Source organism: Canis lupus, chromosome 30, assembly GCF_011100685.1.
Source record: "Canis lupus familiaris isolate Mischka breed German Shepherd chromosome 30, alternate assembly UU_Cfam_GSD_1.0, whole genome shotgun sequence".
Classification (NCBI taxonomy): domain Eukaryota; kingdom Metazoa; phylum Chordata; class Mammalia; order Carnivora; family Canidae; genus Canis; species Canis lupus.
Genome location: NC_049251.1, coordinates 29638557 through 29659533, shown reverse-complemented (window position 1 = coordinate 29659533; position 20977 = coordinate 29638557). Strand labels below are relative to the sequence as shown.

The following is a 20977-nucleotide window of genomic DNA, read 5'->3' as shown; positions in this document are numbered from 1 at the left end:
AAAGGAGTTAGCAAAGGAGACCTAGATGAAGCAGCCAATAAATATAAATAGCCAGTAAACAAGGGGAGTGTGTTGTGGAAAGAGAAGGGAGGATTTCAAGGAGGGAGGGTCACCTGCACCAGAGGTCCAACGAAATGAGTGTCAACTACCCGGTGATGAAGCCTTCCCAGGTGACACCCTTTCAGCATCTCTCCGACACTGTCCCTGTAAGCTTAGGGCTGTAAAGTCTCTTTTAAATATCAGAGGAGATGACGGAGGAGAACGCAGTCTGTAAACCGCCCAGTCCTGTGCTATCAATGTCACTGTTGATTTTTATTAATGAGGCGACCAAAACTGAGGCCTCCTGTGAAAGAGAGCGCATGAGACGTCTGCAAAGAGTTCTTGAGGAAATTTCATAAAGACGAAAACTCGTTCTTCCGGAGAGTTTGCGTTAAATTAAAACCAGGGTTGGGGTTAGGCGAGAGACCCGGGAGCAGCGCTGCGCTGCTTTTCGGGATCGCTCCGGCTCCCGCAGCAGGGAGCCCAGCGCGGGGGGCGCCGACGCCCCGGCTGCCAAAGGCGGGGGGCGGGGGAGGGGAGGAAGTCCGGCCCTCGACGCGAAATCCCCTGGCTCCGCCCCCTCCCCACGGACCAATCAGGATCCGACTGACCGGCCCGCGGCGCCCGGGACGGGGAGGGGGCGGGGCCTGAGCTCCGTTCATCAGCTGCTAAGCTGCCTCCCAGTGACTCGTTCGATTCCTTTCCCTACAAGGACTCGTCGTTGCTACTCCTACAACCTCACCACTTGGGAAGAACCTCTGGCAGTTTCATAACTAAATGTACACCTATTCGATGACCCAGCATTCTTCTAAAGATTTATTTATTTTAGAGAGAGAGCGCGCAAGGGCGAGGGGCAGAGGGAGAGGAAGAGAGAAACTTAAGCAGATTCGTGCTGAGCATGGGGCCAGGCTTGGGGCTCCATCCCACCACCCTGAGATCACGACCTGAGCGGGAACCGAGAGTCCGAGCCTTGACTGTGCCACCCCTCGATGACCCAGTAATTTCTCACTGAGGTATTTATTTTTTAAAAAAATTAAAGCATAGGGGCATTTGGGTGGCTCAGTTGGTTAAGCCTCTGCCTTCAGGTCAGGTCATGATCCCAGGGTCCTGAGATCGAGTCCTATGTCCAGCTCCCTGCTCAGCTGGGAGCTTGCCCCCCCCCCCGCCCCCCGCTAATCCCTCTGCTCGTGTGCTTGCTCTTCTAAATAATTCTTTTTTAAAATTAAAGGGTAGTCCGGGTGGCTCAGCGGTTTAGTGTTGCCTTCAGCCCAGAGCATGATCCTGGAGACCGGGGATCGAGTCCCACATCAGGCTCCCTGCATGGAGCCTGCTTCTCCCTCTGCCTGTGTCTCTGACCCCCCCGCCCCCGCCCCACTCTGTCTCATGAATAAATAAATGTTTTTTTTAAAAAAGATAAGCATAAAAAAGAAAAGCATAGGGGCAACTGACTGGATCAGTTGGTTTAAGCATCTGACTTTGGCTCAGGTCATGATCTCAGGGTCTGGGATTGAACCCCACATCAGGTTCCCCAGAGTGGGAGTCTGCTTATCCCTCTCTTTTTGCCCCTCCCCCACTCTCATCCTCTCTAATAAATAAAAAAAAAAAACGTTTAAAAATAAATACATAGATAAGCATAGGGGTGCCTGGCTGGCTCAGTCCGTAGAGCATGAAATTCTTGACCTCAGGGTCATGAGTTCAGGCCCCATATTTGGGCATGGAGCCTATTTAAGGGGGAAAAAAGCATAAACTAATTAATGTTAGTTAACAATTAATGTTGAAATGTTTATTTTTTTTTAAAGATTTTATTTTTTTAATTCTTATTTATTTATGATAGTCACAGAGAGAGAGAGAGAGAGAGAGAGGCAGAGACATAGGCAGAGGGAGAAGCAGGCTCCATGCACCAGGAGCCCGACGTGGGATTCGATCCCGGGTCTCCAGGATCGCGCCCTAGGCCAAAGGCAGGCGCCAAACCGCTGCGCCACCCAGGGATCCCTGTTGAAATGTTTAGATGTGAAGTGTCCTGTTGTCTGCAACTTTAGAATGCATTAGCAGATGGATTCATGAATGTTGAGATGGACAGATGACTAGACATGTGATGAATACAACAAAATACTAATTGTAGAATCTTGGTGTTGGGCATATGGGTGTTCACTGCAAAATTCCTTCAACCTTTCTGTATATGTTGGAATATTTTCAGAATAAAATGTTGGGGTTACCAAGGGCTGCAAGGAGAAAGAATGGGAAGATATTGTCTAATGAGGACAAATACACTGGGATGATGAACATTTTCTGGAAATAGTGATGATTGTTATGCAACATTTGAAAGTACTTAATGGCAATGAGTTATACACTTAAAAATAGTTAAAATGGCAAATTATATGTTACATATATTGAATTTTTTTTTAAGTTTGAAAGTCAAAAGAAAAAAAATGTTGGTGAAAAAATCCATGTGGAAGTGTCCGTGCCTTCTCCGGGGGCAGTCTGGGGTACTCCACAGAGGGAAAGGGGAAGGCAGCAGGCTGTTTGTCACGGTGCTGGGCCCATTATAAGCAAAAGGTAGTGGGAAGAGAGAACCGAGGGTCTTTGGAAACAGGCCTGGGTTCATAATCCCAGTTCTTTTACTTTCTGGCTGTGTGACTGTACTAGTTTCTTGGTGCTATTGCTGCTCTAACAAATTACCACAAATTCTATGGCTTGATTCATGGCTCTTTTCCTTCAATCATCAAAGCCAGCAGTAACATCTTCAAATCTTTCTGTTTCTCACACACACACCTCTGCTTTTTTTTTTTTAAGTTCGTGGGTTTTTTTTTTTTTTTTTTTTAAGATTTTATTTCTTTATTCATGAGAAAAACACACAGAGAGAGGCAGAGATACAGGCAGAGGGAGAATCAGGCTCCCTGCAGGAAGCCCGATGCAGGACTCCATCCCAGAGCTCCAGGATCACGCCCTGAGCCAAAGGCAGATGCTCAACCACTGAGCCACCCAGGCATCCCATACCTCTGCTTCTTTATCACATCTCCTTTGCTGGCTCTCCTGCCTCCCTTTCCTTTATAGGAACCCTTGTGATTCCACTGGGCCCACCCAAACAATCCAGGATAATCTTTCCACCTCAAGATCCTTAATTTATCACATCTGCAAAATCACTTTTGCCACGCAAGGTAACATATTAGTAAATTCTGGGGATTACGAGGGTTAGGGACATCTTAGGGGGACCATTATTCTGCCTGCCACAGTGATGTTGAAAATTTCCCTATGCTACTGGGTATTCATATGCCAAGACAGCACCGAAGAAGAACAGTATTTCTCCTGATTTTTTTCATAAGTTTTATTGAGATACATTTTTAAATTTTTTTTTTTAATTCACTTGACAGAGAAAGAGCGCACAAGCAGGGGGAGCAGCAGGAAGAGGGAGAAGCAGGCTCCCCACTGAGCAGGGAGCCCAATGCATGGCTTGATCCCAGGATCCTGGAATTATAACTTCAGCCGAAGGCAGACCCTTAAAGGATGGAGCCACCCAGAAGCCCCCCGAGATATAATTTATGTACCATACAGTTTTACCCATTTAAAGCACATGATTCAGTGGTTTTTAGTATAGTCACAATTATGCAATCATCATATTTTCATCTCTCACCATTGTATATATATGTGAGGAAACAAAGGCTTGAGACATTAAGGAAACTTGCTTAGAGTTTAACTGGCAGGGCTGGGGCACTGCAGAGGCAGTCAGGCGCTGAGATTCCAGTGCCGGCCTGGATTCCCTTCATGAAGTTAGACCAGTCACCTGGGAGCAGTGTGGGGCAGTAAACAGCAGATGCTCACACCAGGTTAGACTTGGGTTCAAGGCTTTGTTTTGCTGTCTGCAAGCTATGTGACTTTGGTAAAATCCGTTGGAGCCTTGGTTTCCTCATTTGAAAAAGGAGGGCAATCCAGTAAATGAGGAGGGTGATTCACCTGTAAGAGCCCTTCCACCTATGTAATTCCAAGCTTCAAGGGGGGTGGGGGGAGGAAAAGATAATTAAAAATAAATTACCCGGGCATCCAGCGCAATATGAATTCCCTGAAGACAGAGGCTCACGGGCTTCCTTCGTACTCCCTGAGCACCTGGCCCAGGTCTTGGAATTCCTCACCTATGGGTCTCAGCTGGGTGGGAGACACAAGGCTAAAATAAAATGACCATTACAGAGGCACAGAAGGGCGGAAAGAGTAGCGGAGATGGGGGTGGGGGGTGGGGGTGGTTAGGCAACGGAAGCGGCAGGCCTCGGGGTGGTGGGTCCAGGAGTGGGCAACCGCTAAGTGAAAGTAAACACCAGTGGGAGGGATCAGAAGCAGCTCTTCCCAAAAGCCAAGTTCAGCCGCAGTGTGAGAGCTAGAGAGGAGAAAAAGTGTGTTGGAGGCACGGCTCTAAAAGCAAACTTTCGAGCCGCACTGGGTGACATGGCACCCCGCCCCTTCCCCCCTCTCCCACTGGTGCACGAGATTCGGTACGCTCGCCCACCACAAGCCTCCTTCCACCGGGTGCCATTGGTACAGCCCAAGCCCTAGGAGTTTGAACTCCTCGGAAGACACGCCCGTTGTCACGCCCCTGTCTCGGATTGGCTGGGTGTTTAAAGATCCGGCCGGTAATAGGGTGATTTTCTACCACTAGTATTTGAAAGTTCCCAGTGCTGGAGCTGCACCCGCTGGCCGGCTGTGTCCTGCGTGTTCCCCCGAGGGCCGGTGCAAGTTGAGGGGCCGCGCGATCCCAGAGGTGGGAGACAGTCTGATTTTCCAAAGGGTCCCTGCCGGGAGGGTGCAGACGAGTGGGTCAGACGGAGGAAACAGGGATTCCCGAGCGCCAGGGTCCCCCGCGATTTCTCCACCCAGTGCCCGCCTTGGAGATGGGAAGAGTCAGGGCTCGGGAATCACACCAACCCTGCCTCCCACCAGTCTTTGGAGCTTCTCCTTGTTCTCACTTGTGTACGGGGGGAATGGGGAGATTGCCCTGGCTGCATATAAACCACGGAAGGGGGGCGCCTGGGTGGCTCAGCTGGTTGAGCGTCCGCCTTCACCTCCGGTCACGATCCCCGGGTCCTGGGATTGAGCCCCGCATCAGGCTCCCCCTGCCTCTCCTTGCTGATCCCCCTGCTTGTGCGCTGTCCAGTAAATCAATAAAATCTTTAAGATAAAAAAATTTTTTTTTTAACCCACTGAAGGTATCCGGAAGACAAGGTCCCCTGCGCATCTCTCCGCTTGACCTTCCCTGCTTCCTCGGACTCTGAGCACCCCCTCGCCCGCCCTGCTTCTTGGAAGCAGGCTTCCCTTTTGTTCAGGACCCCGCTTCCGCGGCGTAGGTGGGGCAGCCGAGGCTCCCCGTTCCTGGGTGCTTTGGCGCAGCTCATCCACCGCTCTGGAAATTACGGTGTAGGGCAGGAATTTCGGTTGTGCGCAGGTCCCCCCTTACCGTCGCCGTGACCTCTGTGTTACCGGTGACCGCCTCTGCGGCCCCGCTGGGCTCCCCGTCGTGCCCACCGAGTCGTGGCCCCTGCGCCCCGGGCCTTGTGCGGATCTGCGGAGGCTGTGGCCATGCCGTCGGGCACCCCGGCGGCGCCGGCGGAATTCGAGGACGCGGAGCTGCGGTGCCGCGTGGCCGTGGAGGAGCTGAGCCCGGGCGGGCAGCCGCGAAGGCGCCAGGCCCTGCGCACGGCCGAGCTGAGCCTGGGGCGGAACGAGCGCCGCGAGCTGCTGCTGCGGCTGCGGGCGTCCGGGCCCCCGGGCCCGCCGCGCTGCTTCCCTCTGCGGGCCGCGCGCCTCTTCTCGCGCTTCGCGGCGGCCGGACGGAGCACGCTGCGGCTCCCCGGCGCCGGCGCTCCCGGGGCGGGCGCCGTGCAGCTGCTGCTCTCCGACTGCCCGCCCGACCGCCTGCGGCGCTTCCTGCGCACGCTGCGCCTCAAGCTGGCCGCGGCCCCGGGGCCCGCGCCGCCCTCCGCCCGTGCGCAGCTGCTTGGCCCGCGGCCCCGCGACTTCGTCACCATCAGCCCGGTGCAGCCCGAGGAGCTGCGGCGCGCGGTGGCCACCCGGGACCCGCGCGCCACGCCCGTGAAGCGGCCCTTGCAACCCTGCGCGGGAGCCCAGCCCAGCACCGTGAGGATGGGAAACCGGGGACGCGGCGGGGGGGCGGGGGGGGGCGCTGAGATGGAAGAGACCAAGGAGGCCCAAGTGTGGGGCGGGGGTAGGGGGTGGGGGTGGCAGTATGGGAGGGGTCGCGGGTTGTCTCCGGGGAGATGCCCATCGGACATCTGAGTATGACCGGGATGGGCTTCTCATGAGTGCAAGCTAGAATAGGAAACGAGGGCTCGGGTCGTATGAAAAGAGAAAGTAGAGAAGGAGGCCAGAAAGGTGATTTTAGAAGTAAAAGTAGGAGACTGTTGGTCTGGAGAAGGAGAGGAGCTTTTGGAAAGAAGTGATCTGCAGTGTCAGGGGCAGCCAACAGGTCTGAGCAGTTGGGGACAGAGTCTGGTAGGTTTGACCGTGTTTGTGAACTGGGGCAGGTGGATCACAGACCACAGGGGGGTGAGACTAAGCTGGGGAGAAGATGGAAATGGAGCAAGAAAGGACCCTGACCAGGCAGGGTTTTGCTGTGAGAGACACGGGTTTGTGACAGGAAGAGAAGTGAGGAGGAAGGACCTGTGAGAGAGCCAGGAGATCTAGGGGGACCAGGAGAGGGAGCTGATGGAGGATCCAGACCCACATAGTGTGGGTACCAGGGATCAGTGGAGACCTGGCTATGATCTATTCCTCAAGGAGAGACCTGACCCCGAATAACTGGTAAGATCTCCACGGGAGCCAAAGCTGCGCAAGGGCTTCAAGGAGTGAAACCACAGAGGCACAGAGTAGGCCTAGCATGGCACCCAGGCTAAGAAGGGAGAGGAAATGCCTAAGGGGTGGTAGGAAGCCCTAAGACAGTCCTGTGCCCCCACAGGAAGCCCCAAGGTGGCCCTTGCCTGTGAAGAGGCTGAGCTTGCCCCCCACCAAACCACAGCTTTCTGAGGAACAGGCTGCTGTGCTGAGGGTTGTCCTGAAAGGCCAGAGCGTCTTCTTCACTGGGAGTGCAGGTAATTGGTGGCAGGGGCAGGGGTTGGGGAACGCTGATGGGGTAGGATGGAGGAGCAGGTGGCCCTGACTTTACCCTCTGCCCAGGGACAGGGAAATCTTATCTGCTGAAGCGTATCCTGGGCTCACTGCCTCCCACAGGTACTGTGGCTACTGCCAGCACTGGGGTGGCAGCCTGCCACATTGGGGGTACCACCCTCCACGCCTTTGCAGGTAAGTGGGGACTTCTGGAGCTTGAACTGAAGCAAACCAGGCCTTTGAGAAGGAACGGGAGGGTCAGGGTTGGGACAGGGCTAAGGTCTCAGGCTGAAGTGTCACTTACAGGCATTGGCTCAGGCCAGGCTCCCCTGGCGCAGTGTGTGGCCCTGGCCCAGCGGCCAGCTGTGAAGCAGGGCTGGCTAAACTGCCAGCGGCTAGTCATTGATGAGATCTCCATGGTGGAGGCGGACCTGTTTGACAAGCTGGAAGCTGTGGCCAGGTCAGTATATGCAGTAAGGACTGTGTTCTGGTGGTTCTTCATATGGAACCTGCCTACCCCAGATCCTAAAGTACCCCATGCTCCTCTCTAGAACTGTCCGGCAGCAGAACAAGCCATTTGGAGGGATCCAGCTCATCATCTGTGGGGACTTCCTGCAGCTGCCACCTGTAACCAAGGGCTCCCAGCCCCCAAAGTTCTGCTTTCAGGTATCACTGACCCCCTGGCCCTGCCCCCCATAAGTGTCTGCTCTTCTCCCTGAAACTCCTACCTTGTCCCCACCAGGCCAAGAGCTGGAAAAGGTGTGTCCCAGTGACCCTGGAACTGACTGAGGTGTGGAGGCAGGCAGACCAGACCTTCATCTCTCTGCTACAGGCTGTCAGACTGGGAAGGTGGGCTGTGGTGAACAGAGAAGGGACCATGGGATGAGGAGTCAAGCATGGGTCACAAAGGAGCACAAGGACCCGGAGAAGGGGAAAAGTGTTTCATGGCCCCATAGAAAATGGTCACACTCTGAGTACTGGAATCCTGCCTCCTCCAAGATTGGGTCCCTAGCACCCAGCACAGGGCCTGGCACAGAGTAGGTGTTAGGGAAGCATGGGCACCTGGGTGCAGAAGAAGAAATCAGAGATGTTAATCCTATTTCACAGATGCAGAAATGGGGTGGCTTCAAAGAGGTGAAGTGATTTGCCCAAAGTTCCAGCCAGTAAGTGGACTGGGCCAGGACTTGAACCTGGCCTGACTTAAAAGCCCAAGTCCCTTCCATTAGTAGATCCTGTGGGGTCACTTGGTGAAAAAGAGAGGTCACAGACATGATCCTATTTTGTCCCAGCTAAGAGGAAAGGTGGAAATGCTAGGACTAACTCTAATGTGGGAGGAGGCAGGAAGCCAGGAAGGCAGAAGCCATGAGCCAGGGGGGGTCCTTTAAAACCAGATAGGGACAGAATGAGGGGAGGAGATGGTGGTAGTGAGGGGCTTTTTCTGCTGAAGGAACCCTCTCACAGACATATGAGGCAGGTAGTAAGGTGCACAGCACACACCACCCAATGTGGGGAACAAGAGGGACACCAAGTGGCAGAGCAGTGAGATGGAGTTCCTAAGTTGCTCCCCCTCCTCCCCAGTGATTTGCTGGGGTACCCAGGCTTCTCCCAAGTGGAAGAAGACTTGGGATAGAGACACAAGCTATGGGCACCTGGCTGGCTCAGTTGGGGGAACTTGCCAGTCTTGATCTTGAGTTTGAGAGTTTGAGCCCCATTGTTGGGTGTAGAGATTACTTAAATAATTAATTAAATAAAATAAATTAATAAAATTTATTTTTATAAATTTTATATTTAAAATTTAAAATTTTAATTTAAAATATTTAAAAATAATTTTAATTTAAAATTTAAAAATAATTCTAAAATATTTAAATTTTATATTTATTGTATTTCTATATTTATATCTATATTCATGTATAATAAACATAAATATATTTATACAACATATAACTTACAATTATAATTATATATAATTTTATAATTATAAATTAATAAAAGTTATATAATAAAATAAATAAATAAATAAAGACATATACTTTAAAAAGAAAGAAGAAAGAAAAGAAACACAGGCTAGATTTTTTGCCTCCAAGGCAGCAAGCAAGAGGCTAGAAGATTGCAGCCTGGAGGCTGACCTGATTATAGGCTACCAGTATGACAGGGTGTTAACATCAGTGCCTTGTTTAGGTCCTCTAAACCTCTGGCCTGTGCTCACTCACACTCATCATATCCAACTTCCTCAGGAGCACCAGGGTGGGAGAGTGGCTAGCTCTTACTTGGGGCTATTTATAGGGAAGGGTGCCTGCCCATGATCGCTCCCCAGGTCCAAGTAGGGAAAGGCAAGTTGGCCTGCTTGGGGAGCCAGCACACTTTGCCCTGGTGCCCCTTTCTAATCCTCAAGTCTGACCCATGGCCTACTGCTTGAGCCATATCAGCCATGTGCCCCACCTTCCCTGGTGTTCAGGTGGGCCCTGCCCTGACAGCCCAGCCCCTACAGGTGCTCAGATGAAGTGACCCGCCAGCTCCAGGCCACAGCCTCCCACAAGGTGGGGCGAGATGGGATTGTGGCCACAAGGCTCTGCACTCACCAGGATGACGTGGCCCTCACCAATGAGAAGCGACTGCAGGAACTGCCAGGTGAGCAGGGAGCCAGGGCTGGGCCAGACCAGCTGGGAGGGGCCCTCAGGCAGGTGTGGGTCCCCCACCCCCCAGCCTTGGCCTTTGGGGGTTATTTGCATACTTAGGCCCCCAACCTCTGGCTATAAAGGCCCTTACATTTGCAGATGTAACTGTGACCTTGAAAGGCATGACCTTGAATGCATCAAGATCACTGAGCCAATAAATGCTGGAAGTAAAACTTGAACCCAGGCCCCTGATTCCAAAGTGCCAGCTTGCCTGAGCTGTCCCCTCTACCGTCCTCTACACTTGGTATAATATATGTTTTTGTTAACTGAGCCACAAATCAGTGACTTGTAATCTGTTGGCCCAACTCTTTTTTCCTAGGTGAGGTACACAGCTTTAAGGCCATGGACAGTGACCCCAAGCAAGCCCGGACTCTGGATGCCCAGTGTCCTGTTAGCCAGATCCTTCAACTAAAGCTAGGGGCCCAGGTGCGTGAGAAGCAGAGCCTCCCTGGTCCTTGCACCTCTGCCCAGGCAGCTCCATAGCCAGAGGGCCCGGCTGTGACCCCAGTGAACTCCCTCCATCCTGCTCCCACTCATCTTCCTGCCTGCAGCCTCCTGTTGCCCTCATCGTGTTCGGTCTGGGGCACCAGCAACAGTGCTTTGATCAAGCCCCTTCCTCTTGCTGGCGCTCCGTGTCCGCTTCTGTATAGTGTGAGAGCATCCTGCTTCTTTCTATGATGTGGGGTGGGCCACGTGGGAGACTTTCTGCAGGTTCTGAGGGGCACTTCAAGGCTGGAAGAGGGGTGACAGGACCTCACGATTTTGGCCCATACACATACCCCATGACAGACATGAGCATTTTCAGAGCCTGTGATGCGCGTTATCTTATTGCTCCTTACCCCCTCCTGAGGCACATAACCAATGTCATTCCCCTTTGATGCTAGGGGGAACCAAGAGCAGAGAAAACAAGGCAGCTTGTCACAGGAGTCACCATGAGCCGGTGACAGAGTTACGGGTCAGGACTCAGTGCCTCTCCAGGAGTGCTCCCAGCTTCCTGGACTTGCTGCAGTGACTGCTGGGTTGAGGCCAAGCGTGGGAATAGGCTGCTCTCTCCACACCTCATGTTCTCTTTCCCTCACAGGTGATGCTGGTGAAGAACCTAGCAGTGTCCCGGGGCCTGGTGAATGGCGCCCGAGGGGTGGTCGTGGGGTTTGAGACGGAGGGGAGAGGTAAGTGATGAGGGAGCAGGGCCCCAGGGTGTGTGTGAGGATGAGGCTAGGGTGGAAGGGTGAGGCCTGCTCCTCACTTCAGGACCAAAAGGTGGGCTTTTCTACACCTCCCTCAGGGCTGCCCCAGGTGCGGTTCCTGTGCGGAGTCACCAAGGTCATCCATGCTGACCGCTGGACAGTGCAGGCCACTGGAGGCCAGCTCCTCAGCCGGCGGCAGCTGCCCCTTCAGCTGGCCTGGGCAATATCCATCCACAAGAGCCAGGTGAGCAGGCAGGGCAGGGGGCAGGATAGGGCTGGGGCATGTTCGAGGGGGTTCTTAAGGCCTTTATGGAGGCTGAGCTTGCCCTGGATGGAAAGTTCCAGACTAGCGGTAGAATTAATCTTTCTTGTGTGCATTTCCCATCCTGCTTCCTCATCTCTTCCCGTACGCATTCCTCTGTCATCTCCTTTCCTGCTGTTTTCTGAGCCACTACCAGATGTTACATTTAACCCTTATAATGACCGTATGAGGTATAGATGTGACCATCGTTCCTGTCAGAACAGAAGGGGAAACTGAAGCTCAGAGTGTTGGGTAAGTTGTCCAGGGTCACAGAGAGAGAGAGAGGCAGAGCCAGGACACATTTCCGTGCCTGTCTGACCCAGGCCTGAGCTCTTTGCTTTCACCCCCCCATCCTTCTACTCTAATCCTCAATCTATGTCTCTTGGAGCTTCTCCTACTCAGATGCCCAGTTGTTGCCTCTCTGCCTTTAGGCTCTCTGGACTGGCTGAAGAGATCTGGAGGCAGTAGCTGGGCCAGTATAGCTGGGGTCAGGCTCTTGTGCGCAAGGGATTTCAGGATGAGTTGGCTCTGTCCTTCCATTCCCGCAGGGCATGTCCCTGGATTGCGTGGAGATCTCTCTGGGTCGTGTGTTTGCCAGTGGCCAGGCCTATGTGGCCCTCTCCCGGGCCCGCAGCCTGGAGGGCCTGCGTGTGCTGGACTTTGATCCCATGGTGGTTCGCTGTGACCCTCGTGTACTGAGCTTCTATGCCACTCTGCAGAGGGGCAGGGGCCCCAGCCTGGTAAGAAGGAGTCACTCGATGGTGCGGGAAGCCTGGGAGCTAGACAGAGGGAAGGCCAAGGGCCTGTGGTGTAGAGCCTCTCTGGCTCTGCTGGGAGCAGGGTCAAGAGGGAACAAGATGCTGGCTGTGGCCCTGGGGGAAATGCATGAGTCCATGACTGGGTTTCTCCCTCTCTGATCCAGAAGTCTCCAGATGATGATGAGGCAGCCTCAGACCAGGAGAATGAGGACCCAAATCTTTGAGCCTCAAAGAGAAGACAAAGAATGATCTCCCCTTCTTCCTCCTCCCTAGTGGACCAGGGTCCTGGGGGATAACTGGGGGAGGATAGCCAGTGTCTCTTTTTCCCTCCACTAAGGCTCTCAGCCTTCTGCCAGGGTACAAGGGTGAGCACTTCCTACCCATTTGCCAGCTGTGCCTCTGTTTCTCCCTTGCCCTGAGAAAGAAGTAAGCCTTTCCAGGCCAGTGGGACAGGGCCTGTGGTAGCACCTGGTATTCTAGAACAAAGCTCTCTGTGAGGGCTGGCCCAGGGCCACAGAGTTGTGAATGCTGTTCTCTTTGGGCTGCAGAAGGGAGAGGCAGTGCAAACAGGTACTCCAGGAGCAGGAACAGGCTATAGGAGCCCTGGACTGGGAGACTCAGGCCAAGTACAGGCCCCAAACAGAGAAGGGAACCTGGGGTTACTGTCACAGCTAAACCCAGGCTAGCACAAGCCAGGACGAACACCCTCCTGCGCCTAACCTGAGAATACAATGCAAACCATGTGCCTCTATCTTAAGCTGCTTTTTTGGAAAAGAAATAGTATTTAGGGGTATTGAGATGGATATTCTCAGATTATATTTATTTAGGACAAATAAACTTGTGACTCAACTGCAAGTTGAGTCTTCTGCTCTCTTTAAGAAGGCATCACTGCTCTAGGCATTGGCTACACCTGTTGCTGAGGCCCTCTCCCCAGGAGGGCACACAGAGGTGTTTGTTTACATCATGATGACTGAGCTCATGGCGCCCTCATGTGAGCTTTTGTTAGGATCACTGGTTATTTGGAAAGCTGAGTTACCCAAAATTGATGACTCACAATGAAATGACAAGGTGAATCACTGTTGCCTAGCGGTCAGACAAGGACACAGGAGAGAATCCACATGGCAGGAAATGGGCCTGTTGCAACTTTCTCACTTTGTGCCTGGCTAGGTGGGGCTCCAGCTTGAACAGGATCAACAAACTAGCTTGTTGATCAAAAAGTCTGGTGGAAATTGTTTAGGGGCTCTAAAACTAAGGTTCCCTAGTTATGAGTAAAATATATTTTAAATGTAAAATCGACCATGGTAGGAGGAGTGAAACCATGCCAGTTGCACGACGACATGAAATCTGGGTACTTGAAGACACTTATCCTTGTCTTCCAAAGCCAGCTGAGGCCCAAGCACAGAGCAGGTCTTCAAGGGGTGTCTGGTTAAGTGGGGGAGACCATGGATAGGACAGCTCAGTGCTAGAAGGGCTAAGCGGCCTCAGATGTTCCCTGTGGGCTTTGTGGAGGAGGCAGGGCTACAGCCTGTGGAGCACAGGCTGTGTGACTCTAGGCATGTCTGGGGGTGTCCTCATCTATAAAGTGCAGGTTGTAACTGACTTTCATGTAGGGTTGTTGGGGGAAAGGCCAGCCACGTGACAGGAACTCAGGAGCTGTCATTAACATGTATGATCACTAATGATTATCATCATGATGTCTGCAGAGCACAGTGTTGTCTGGTTCCTGCACTCCTTTGACAGACAAGATGTGGAGGCTCAGAGGGGTGCTCGGAGGCTCACCCCTGGACAACCCCTACCTGTCTCGCTCCTGTCACCACTCTTCTTGATCTTGAGGAGCTATTTTTCTGTAGCTTGAACCCTTTTCTCTGCCCCAAATAGAAGATACCTCCTAAGAGAAACCAAGTCATTCAGGGTGACCCCCCCCCAACAGTGGGCAATCATGGAGGCCTTTAAATGGTTTGCCATTTGAAAGTCAGTGTTTCCCATCCGCCCATATGACATAGCCCTCCTTGCAGATCCAGCTGTGAGCAGACCTCACCAGGGACCTGACCTCAAGAGCCTTACAATCTGGTTGCACCTTGCTTTTTTCACTCCTTCCTGTTAACACATTTTGGTGACTATCCAGTTCAGCACAGATGGCATTGTCTTGTGCTCTCTAGCAGCTCTGCCCCATTTGGGGTTCTTGGATGGAAACAGAAGAACCTGACTCAAGATAACAAGCAGGAAAGGAAGGGAATGGAAGGCTAGCTCAAAGAACAGATATGAAGCCCAGAAACCCAGGCTAGGATCCAAGTGGAAACCAAGGAGGCTAGAACTAATGACAGGAGTGGAGTTGGGAACAGCTGGCCGGGAGGAGCCCTGTCACCACCCCTGGACGACACAAGCACGGCCATCAGGGAGAGTCCTGTACTCTTCTGCCTCCCTGCTTCACTTAGCCCACACCTAAAGGTGCAGAGATATGACTGGTTGAGCTTGGTCTCCCATGCAGGTCCTGCAGCTACCTAGCAAGAGGCTGAATATGCCATCAAGGTGCATGAGGAACCAGGGTTTGTGCATCTAATGTAATCTAACTTCAAACCTTGATCTCTGGGGATGTAGGGAAACACCATCTCTCAGTCAGATTCAAGGGTTTCTCACCTACCCCTAAAGTCATACAGGCAGGGAGTAGGGCTGATAAGAGCAGGCCCCTCATGTCAATGGCCTCATGGTGGCTGCAGATACCTACAGTGACAAGCATCCATAGGCCTTAACTCTACCCAGGGTCCGGGAAAGGTAAGGGTTGGAGAGAGGTCAAGCTTCTGCAGGGGCCTCCCTCTCTGCCCTCTGGAGCCCCACCACCTCCTTGTGGTGCTCCCAGGGGACCCTCTGATCACTCAACCCTCCCTAGTCTTGGGGACCCTCCTTTCTTTGCCTCTCCTTACCCCCTAGCACAGTCCCCTCAAAGAACTGGAAGCAAAAGCCGGAAGAGTGTGATCTCAGCCCCTGGATTTGAGGCAAAGAAGCACAAAGGCCTCGTGACCCTGTTTAGAATAATGAGGACAGGGGTGGACAGTTAAGGATGGGCAGGACAAAAGAGATCTCCAGTAATCATCATTATTCTGGGATAAAAGACACTTCCTGCTCATCCTGTGTGTGCATTCATGGGTTCATTCCATAAATATTTATTGAGAGCCTCTAATATTCCAGCATGCTGGACTAGATACTGGAGACCTTGTAGTAAACCAGAGTGACATGGTCCTGGGATACTTCAAGTGAATAGAGGGAGATGGATTATAAACAAGCAAGCAAATAACAAGCTAAACAATGAAATAATAGGGCGAGGAGAGCTTGCTTAGAGGATAGGGGGAGAAAGGGGCTGTGAAGGGGGTGCCTTCCCCTGCACACCTCCCTGACTTGGGCTACATGCTTCTAGCCTGAAATACCCCAATTAACCTCTCCCGATTCCCCTCAAACATCATCTCTGTTCCCAGGATCTAGACCTACCCCTTTCTAGAAGAATGGTTCCAGTCTCTGAGAATATGCAGCATGGGGTCCTTGCCTGTGGGTTTTCCTCCTGCACCAGAAAGCTCTTCAGAGCAGGATTGAGGTCCCTGCTTCTTGCAACCCATGCACCCTGCCCCACACCTGGACTGGGGCAGGCTGACAGCATGGAATGAATAACCCAATGAAAGAACGCAGGGAGCCTGCAGTTAGGGGACCACAGGGCTTCCCACTTTCCCCCCTGCCTAAGCATGCAGCCTCGGTGATGGGGGGGTCTACGCCGCTGCTCAGGAGAGCGTCTGTCTCCTCTCTGGTTGCCTCGTCACGGGGACTTCCCATTCCTCCAGAGGAAGGCTAGGGGGAAGTTAGCAGGTGGACAGGGTGGAGAAAGGCATTGAGGGAAATGCAGTGCCAAAGTGCAGAGGTAGAGCTCGACATTCTGCTTTATTAGACTTGAAAGCAAGATGGGGGAGTCAGGTATATAGCCGAGGGGGCTCAACATAGGGGTGAGAATCCCTCTTGGGCGAGAGGGGCTCCCACTTCCTGCTAGCCCCCACTTGTCTCCTGTGTCCGAGTGCTCTGTCCTCAGGCCAGCTGTGGCCTGCCTCCGATGGTAATTAGCAGTTTACAAGTCTGTCTCCTGGAATGAGCTGGAGCCCTTGGGAGCGAGAGACCTGGCTCTCAAGTCTTTGTGTCCCCACAGCACTCAGCACGGTGACTTCAGAAGGGAGATAATTCATAAGATGTTTGATAAATGGGGATGTTTACTCTTGATTTCACAGAGGAGGTAGCTGAGGCCAGGCAGGCCAGACCAGGTAGGCAGTGGCAGAGCTGGAACTAGAACCCTCCGCCCCCACCCCATCGTCTGCCTGGAGCTGTCCAGAGGAAGTAAAATGTGGGGCTGAGAGGGAAGGCCCACCAGCACCTTACCCCCCCCCCCCCACCCATACCTACCTCCACTCTACCCCCTGTGCCAGTGGTGATGCTCAGAATCCCCATCCCTGAGTAACTAGGCCCTCCCACTCCCCAAGCACCACGCACACTGAAGACCACTAGGTGGCACTAAGGGGTCATTTAGTCCCTTTCCTGACACCTGGCAGGTCCTTTGTCTCCTTGCTGTGCCTGGGCCGGGGTCCTGGGCTCCTTGGGAGCTGGGCTGCCCAGTAGGTGTAGGGAAGGGAGGTTCCTTGTTGAGAAGCTTGCACTGTGTGTGGAGGACCTCATGGTTTGTGTCCAGGAGCCCTCTTGTTCATTTTTCACGATAATTCTGAGAGGACAGTAAGACCTTATCCCTACCTTATAGAGGGAGAACTAATTTCTTGAGAGGTTAGATGACTTAAGCTGCAAGCTGGGTCTAGAACGTCCCAGCTTACAGGGTCCTGGGGTTTTTGCAAAGTCAGCAGAGGGCCCCCCCCCCCCCCGAGGCTCCAAGTGGCTCTGCCACTGCCCTTGTGACCTTGAGCAAGCTGCCTAAATCCTCAGCCCTCGGTTCATCAGTGAAGTGAGTCTAAGAGCGATCAATGGGGTTGGGACAAGTAAGGAGTTGGGGTGGAGGCAGGCATGGGTGAGCCCTCCTGGTTAGCTCCTCTGGTCTTGGTTACACTTAAAGCTGCCACCCTGCACCGTGCCCCACAGTGGCCCCACAAAGAATTTACAGGATCCAGAATAAATGAAAAGTCCCCTTTCAGTCTTCCCTCCTAGAGGACCCAGGCTGTGCCCACCCACTACAAGGAAGGGGAGAATGAAGGCCCTCCTCTCTTCCCCCAGCAAACATGAGGCCCTAGTCCATGAGTGCATTTGTCAGAACTGGTCCTCTTCTTTCCTCTGTCCCTTTTCTTTTTACTTTATTTTTTTTTAAAAGTAGGCTCCATGCCCAACATGAGCTTGAACTCACAACCCTGAGATCAAGAGTCACATGCTTTACCAACTGAACCAGCCAAGTACCCCCTCCATCCCTCCTCTTAACACAGCTTTGACAACTCTTTGAGTGGGATTTTTTTTTTTTTTTTTTAAGATTTTGTTTATGTGAAAGGGACAGAGAGAAAGAGAGAACATGGGAGAGAGGGTTGGGGTGAACAGAAGGAGAGGGGGGCAGACTCTCCACCAAGCAGGAAGCCTGATGGCAGGGCTCAATCCCAGGACTCTGGATCCCAGGACCCTGGGATCATGACCTGAGCTAAATGCAGACGCTTAACCTTAACCGGCTGAGCCACCCAGGCACCCCTGAGTGGGATCTTTAGACTGAGATTATCAGGGAGGAGACAGACTCACAGAAGGCGGGCAGCTCGGTCACAGCTGTGAATGGCAGAGCTAGGATGGGCATAAAACTTCACCTTGGTATTCAGAGCCTTTGAAAAAAGAGCTAGCATGGGTGCTTCTGAGCCCCTAGCTTTGTCCCAGAAACCTCACATTCCAGACTCCATTTCTTTAAGATTCCAAGAGCATCACCTGCTGAGACAGAAACGGCTGGGAGGGACCAAGATGGAAGAGGAAGGGCTTGACTGGAGACCCGGAATGGGGAAGAGAACTCCAGGTGCCAGAGGAGCCCTGCAGGGAGGGGGCTGACTGCTAGCCCACCTCCCACTCCTCTTACTTCCTTGCCTCTGGCTTGGCTCCCTCCTTGCCAGGAATGCCCCCTCACTTCCTCCCCTGCCGGTGTTGGGTTCAGTAAGCAGAGCCTCAGCTCACCTGTTAAGGTGTGGAATGAGGAGGGCGTCCAGTTACATTCTGGGGCTGGGAGGGCAGGCAGGGGCCACCTGGGGGCAGGAGCCAAAGGCCTGGGAACTGACAGTTGGAGCAGGTGTCAGGGGAACCCCAAAATTCTTGCCACAGGGGACCCTATCTTCTGGACTCAATGCCTTCCTGAAGTCCTCCGAGCTCCGGGACTATTATGGAAAGACCACAGCATCTGGCATCTGGTAGCTAGTGTGCCTCAGTCCCCTGAGCTGGGTCTCAGTTTCCTTATCCTCAGAATGGGGGTAGGGTGAGAATAAGCCCTGTCTGACTGATGCCCTGAAGCTTGGGATTGTGCTCGGTAAACTAGAAGGCTCTGCACACCCCTGAGGAGGTTCTCCTCTTTCTTTTTTTCCCTCTCCACCCAGGGTGGCCTCCTCCCCCGCCCCTCACCCTGGGCCCTGGCACAGCACTCCATGCCTATTTAAGGCAAATCTCCTGATCTCCTTTTAAATAACATTCGCTTCTTGTTGTGGAGAAGACAAGCAAGGCCTGAGCTTAGGGAAAGGGGAGGGGAGACCCAGACAGCCCATCAGAGAGTGGGGGGAAGGGGATATGGGGGTGAAGCAGGTATGGGAAGGTCCTTGCCCCACTCTTCACCCCCACTCCCAGCCTCTCTTTTGGTCCCCTAGTAAGGGGCCTTCAATTGGCTCAAACCCCTTTAGAGGGGTTGGGGCGCTCCCAGAATGCTTCGTGGCACTGGGGGGTGGGGGAGATGAGGAATAGTGCCAGTCCCAGGGCCTGTGACGGGAGCATACTTGGGTGAAGAAGTAGCACAAGCAGGGTGACCAGTAAGGGAAGTGGGAGGGTCTAGGGTAGGACTGACATCTGATCTCCACAGCTTGCCCACTGTGAAGGATGAAACACAACTGTTCTTTGGTTCTAGAATCTGTGGCTCAGAGAGGCCAAGAGACCTTCCCAGGGCCACACAGCTAGTGAGTGGAAGGGTCTGAAATACGAGCCTGACCTGGCTCAAATTTAATGCTTTCCCCCCTTCATGCCAGGTGTCCTTGTGCCTGGGGCTGTATGTGACACCTGACAGTGACTCTTATCAGGAGCAAGACATCATAGAAAGCCCCCTGCACACACCCTCCCTCTGCCTGCATAGCTCCCAGGTCAGGGGCCCTGATTCCTCCTTTCCTTCTGCCTCCTTCTTTCCTCTAGGCCCACCACTCCTCTCCTTCCCCTTCTCCTGGGTTTCTGGCCTGGCCCACAAAAACTCACCTTAACTTGGTTCATACACTGAGAAAATTATAGGCAGAAGGTGGCATGTCCCACCCCCCTCCAGAGGAGCCAGGCTGGGCACCTTTCCCATTGCAAACCCCCTACAGGGCCCTTTCCATAGCTCAGTTTCCCCGTTGAGATCTCAGGCCGCTCTCTCCTGCTTTCTTCTCTCCCATCTTTCTAGGTAGCCAGCACCCTGATCTCCCATCTTGGCAGGGCTAATGTCCCTGTGGTCCTCACATGACTGAGATGCCCTCTTCAGGGTTCAAAAGGAGAGGGTTAGGGATCCTTTACAGATCATGTTGCCTCCTCGGGACCAGACACTCACTCCTTAGGCATGTGAGCCCCAGCAGGACCAGTCCTAACCCGTGTCAGTGTCCGACTGGACTGCGGTCTGGGGGGCCAGAACAAGGAAGAAGCTCTAGTACCTCTAGGTACTTAGAGCAGAAAGTGGTCTTAGTTGTCGGCTGGTCCAATGGCTCATGTCACAGATGACCCAGCTGTTGCCCAGGGAATGAGAGGGAAGGCTCTGGGGTCCCACAGTGAGACAGGAGCTGAGTTGGATAATACTGGGACACCTGATAACCCCAGATAAAGACTTGATCCCTGGGGGCGAGGGGTCTATTATAGGAGGAAACTTGACTCCATATTTAATAGGAGTGTTCTTGAACTTCTAGGGATTTTTTAGTGTGGCTCTATAAAAAAAAAAATATATATATATATATTTTAAGATTTTATTTATTTATTCATAAGAGACACAGAGAGAGAGAGAGAGAGAGGCAGAGGGAGAAGCAGGCTCTACACAGGGAGCCCGACGCAGAACTCAATCCTGGATCCCCAGGATCACGCCCTGGGCTGAAGGTGGCGCTAAACCGCTGAGCCACCCAGGCTGCCCCTATATTTATGGGTTTGTTTTTTGTTTTTTGTTTTTTTTTATTTATGATGGTCACAGAGAGAGAGAGAGAGAGGCAGAGACACAGGCAGAGGGAGAAGCAGGCTCCATGCACTGGGAGCCCGATGTGGGATTCGATCCCGTGTCTCCAGGATTGAGCCCTGGGCCAAAGGCAGGCGCCAAACTGCTGCGCCACCCAGGGATCCCTATATTTATGTTTTTAAAGATTTTATTTATTCATGAGAGATACAGAGAAAGAGGCAGAGACATAGGCAGAGGGAGAAGCAGGCTCCCGGCAGGGAGGCTGATGCAGGACTCAACCCCAGGACCCCGGGATCACGACCTGAGCCAGATGTTCAACCACTGAGCCACCCAGGTGCCCCCCAAAAAAGTTTTAAATAAACTCCACACCCAATGTGGTGCTCAAACTCATGACCCTAAGATCCAGAGTGGCATGCTCTACTGTCTGAGCTAGCTGGGCACCCCAGTGTGGCTCTACTGTTAACCTCTTGTGTGCCCTTAGGTAAACTCCGTTCTCTCCTTGGGCCTCTGTTTCCTTGAGTAAAACAGGTGGGTTGGGT

General features: G+C 52.9%; 1 protein-coding gene across 1 annotated transcript; it reads left to right on the top strand.

Moving 5' to 3' along the window:
* The first annotated feature begins 653 nt into the window (after positions 1 to 653).
* On the top strand, positions 654 to 12922 carry PIF1 (PIF1 5'-to-3' DNA helicase). The gene is made up of 14 exons (XM_038580709.1): positions 654 to 1052; positions 4685 to 4786; positions 5232 to 6159; positions 6998 to 7130; positions 7216 to 7341; positions 7453 to 7606; positions 7698 to 7812; positions 7889 to 7995; positions 9635 to 9774; positions 10141 to 10247; positions 10903 to 10990; positions 11107 to 11252; positions 11858 to 12049; positions 12232 to 12922. Exons 3-14 carry the CDS (start codon positions 5602 to 5604, stop codon positions 12289 to 12291), a joined length of 1926 nt encoding a protein of 641 aa, XP_038436637.1. The 5' UTR covers positions 654 to 1052; positions 4685 to 4786; positions 5232 to 5601; the 3' UTR covers positions 12292 to 12922.
* The last annotated feature ends 8055 nt before the right edge of the window (positions 12923 to 20977 follow it).